Source organism: Phalaenopsis equestris, unplaced genomic scaffold, assembly GCF_001263595.1.
Source record: "Phalaenopsis equestris unplaced genomic scaffold, ASM126359v1 Scaffold000002, whole genome shotgun sequence".
NCBI lineage: Eukaryota > Viridiplantae > Streptophyta > Magnoliopsida > Asparagales > Orchidaceae > Phalaenopsis > Phalaenopsis equestris.
In genome coordinates this window covers 33,778,172-33,779,802 of record NW_018164444.1, presented here as the reverse complement: position 1 = coordinate 33,779,802, position 1,631 = coordinate 33,778,172, and the positions used below count along the sequence as shown (strand labels likewise).

General features: G+C 50.3%; 1 protein-coding gene across 2 annotated transcripts in view; it reads right to left on the bottom strand.

The window, feature by feature from the left end:
- LOC110026234 (H/ACA ribonucleoprotein complex subunit 4) overlaps positions 1-1,625 on the bottom strand; it is a 2,615-nt gene extending 990 nt beyond the window's left edge. The window contains exon 1 of one of the 2 annotated variants that reach the window (XM_020727114.1): positions 1-1,625. In XM_020727114.1, coding sequence (XP_020582773.1) covers positions 1-1,436 — 1,436 coding nt within the window. In that variant the 5' untranslated portion in view covers positions 1,437-1,625. The other variant, XM_020727107.1, reaches the window with a different exon arrangement.
- Positions 1,626-1,631: the final 6 nt, after the last annotated feature.

The window sequence follows — 1,631 nt, the reverse complement described above, 5'->3', positions numbered from 1 at the left end:
TCTTTCCCTTCATCCAAAAGCTGCTCCTTTTCTTCCTTTGCAGCAACAACTGCAGCTGTAACTGCTGCTGGAGCAGCAGCAACTCCAGCAATCATGGCATCACCCCCAGTTGGTAACACCACATTCCTCAGCCATTCTGCTGGGGTCTTCTCATTAGGCTTGCCATGCTTATCAAGCAAGCCCTCGGCAATTAACTTCTTCTTCATGGATGCCCGAGGCCCAAGTCCCCACTTCCTTGGATAGGTATCTCTGTCCATCACCACCCTCTTGATTCGTGCCGCAGTCCCATGATCGCAAGTCGCCATTACTGCAGTTGTCATCTCAGCGATTCCAAGAGCAATCGCCTCTCCTTTTGTGGTCATTAGCACTACTTCTTCACCAACTTCAATATCATTCTCAAATCTAAGCAGACCTGGAATCATCAACTTAGCTCCATAACAAATAGCATTCACAGCTGAATCCTTCACAACCAATCTCTTATAACTCGTTAGCAAAACCTCTAGTGGCACCACTACTCTTCGCAAATAGCTCTCATCTTTGAAATTATCATACACCCACTGGGCATCAAGCACATCATGCATGGTAACCATGTTATCTCTCTCCCCAAGAATCCCTGACCGTACTCTTCTTAGCTCCTGCATGTGCCCACCAACTCCAAGGATGAGGCCAAGATGAACACAGAGAGTTCTAACATAAGTGCCAGCCTCACATGAAATCCAGAAAACAACAAGGTGCTTTTCGGCATCGTACTCAAGGAGCTTGCTTTCATAGATTGTTCGAATCCGGAGTTGTCGCTTAACGGCAGAAATAAGCGGTGGCCGCTGAAAGACGGCTCCGGTGAGGGTTTCCAGTGCTCGAGCAACCTTTACAGTGTCGGGTACATCGGAATGAAGGCGAGCAACACAGACGTATTCCTTTCCCGCTCCCTGCTGAGATTTAACGAGGCGAGTAGCACGATCAATGCAAACAACGAGATTTCCTGTTACCTTAGGATCGAGAGTGCCACTGTGGCCTGTCTTCTCCGAACGGAGAATGCGTTTTATCCAAGCAACAACCTCATGAGATGAGGGATTTGATGGCTTGTCAAGGTTGATGATGCCATAGCGAAGATACAATTCAAGCGGTCGCTTTAGAGGGGAGTTGCCGGCGGGCAGAGGCGTGTAATGCCCCGTACGGACGTTGAGGCGGTCATAGTTCTTAAGGAGGATCGGCCACTTGGAGGTGTCCAAAGTAGGGGTGAAAGATTGGGGCTTTATGAGGAAATCCTGCGAATAAAGATCCATGTCTCCACCGGCAACATCGGTGACGTTGTAAAGGGTACTGAGGCCGGCGTAGGAGGCGTCCCCTGCATCGACAACGTTGGCGCCTTTTTTTTCTTTCTTCTTCTTCTTCTTCTCGGAGATTAGGGATGGGGGGGTGGCCGCCGGAGTGGACATAGTTGCGTTGAAGGTTTTGATGGGTTCGGGCCTGGCAGCTAGAAATTATTAGGGTTCGTGAGAGGAAGAAGAAGGGGAAAGGCGGCTACGAGGATCTTGGAGAAGGGACGGATACGGGAAAGGGTCTTGGAGAAGGGGCGGCTATGAGGGCTTTGAAGAAGGGGCGGCTACGAGGGTTTTGAGGGCGTGTGGGGG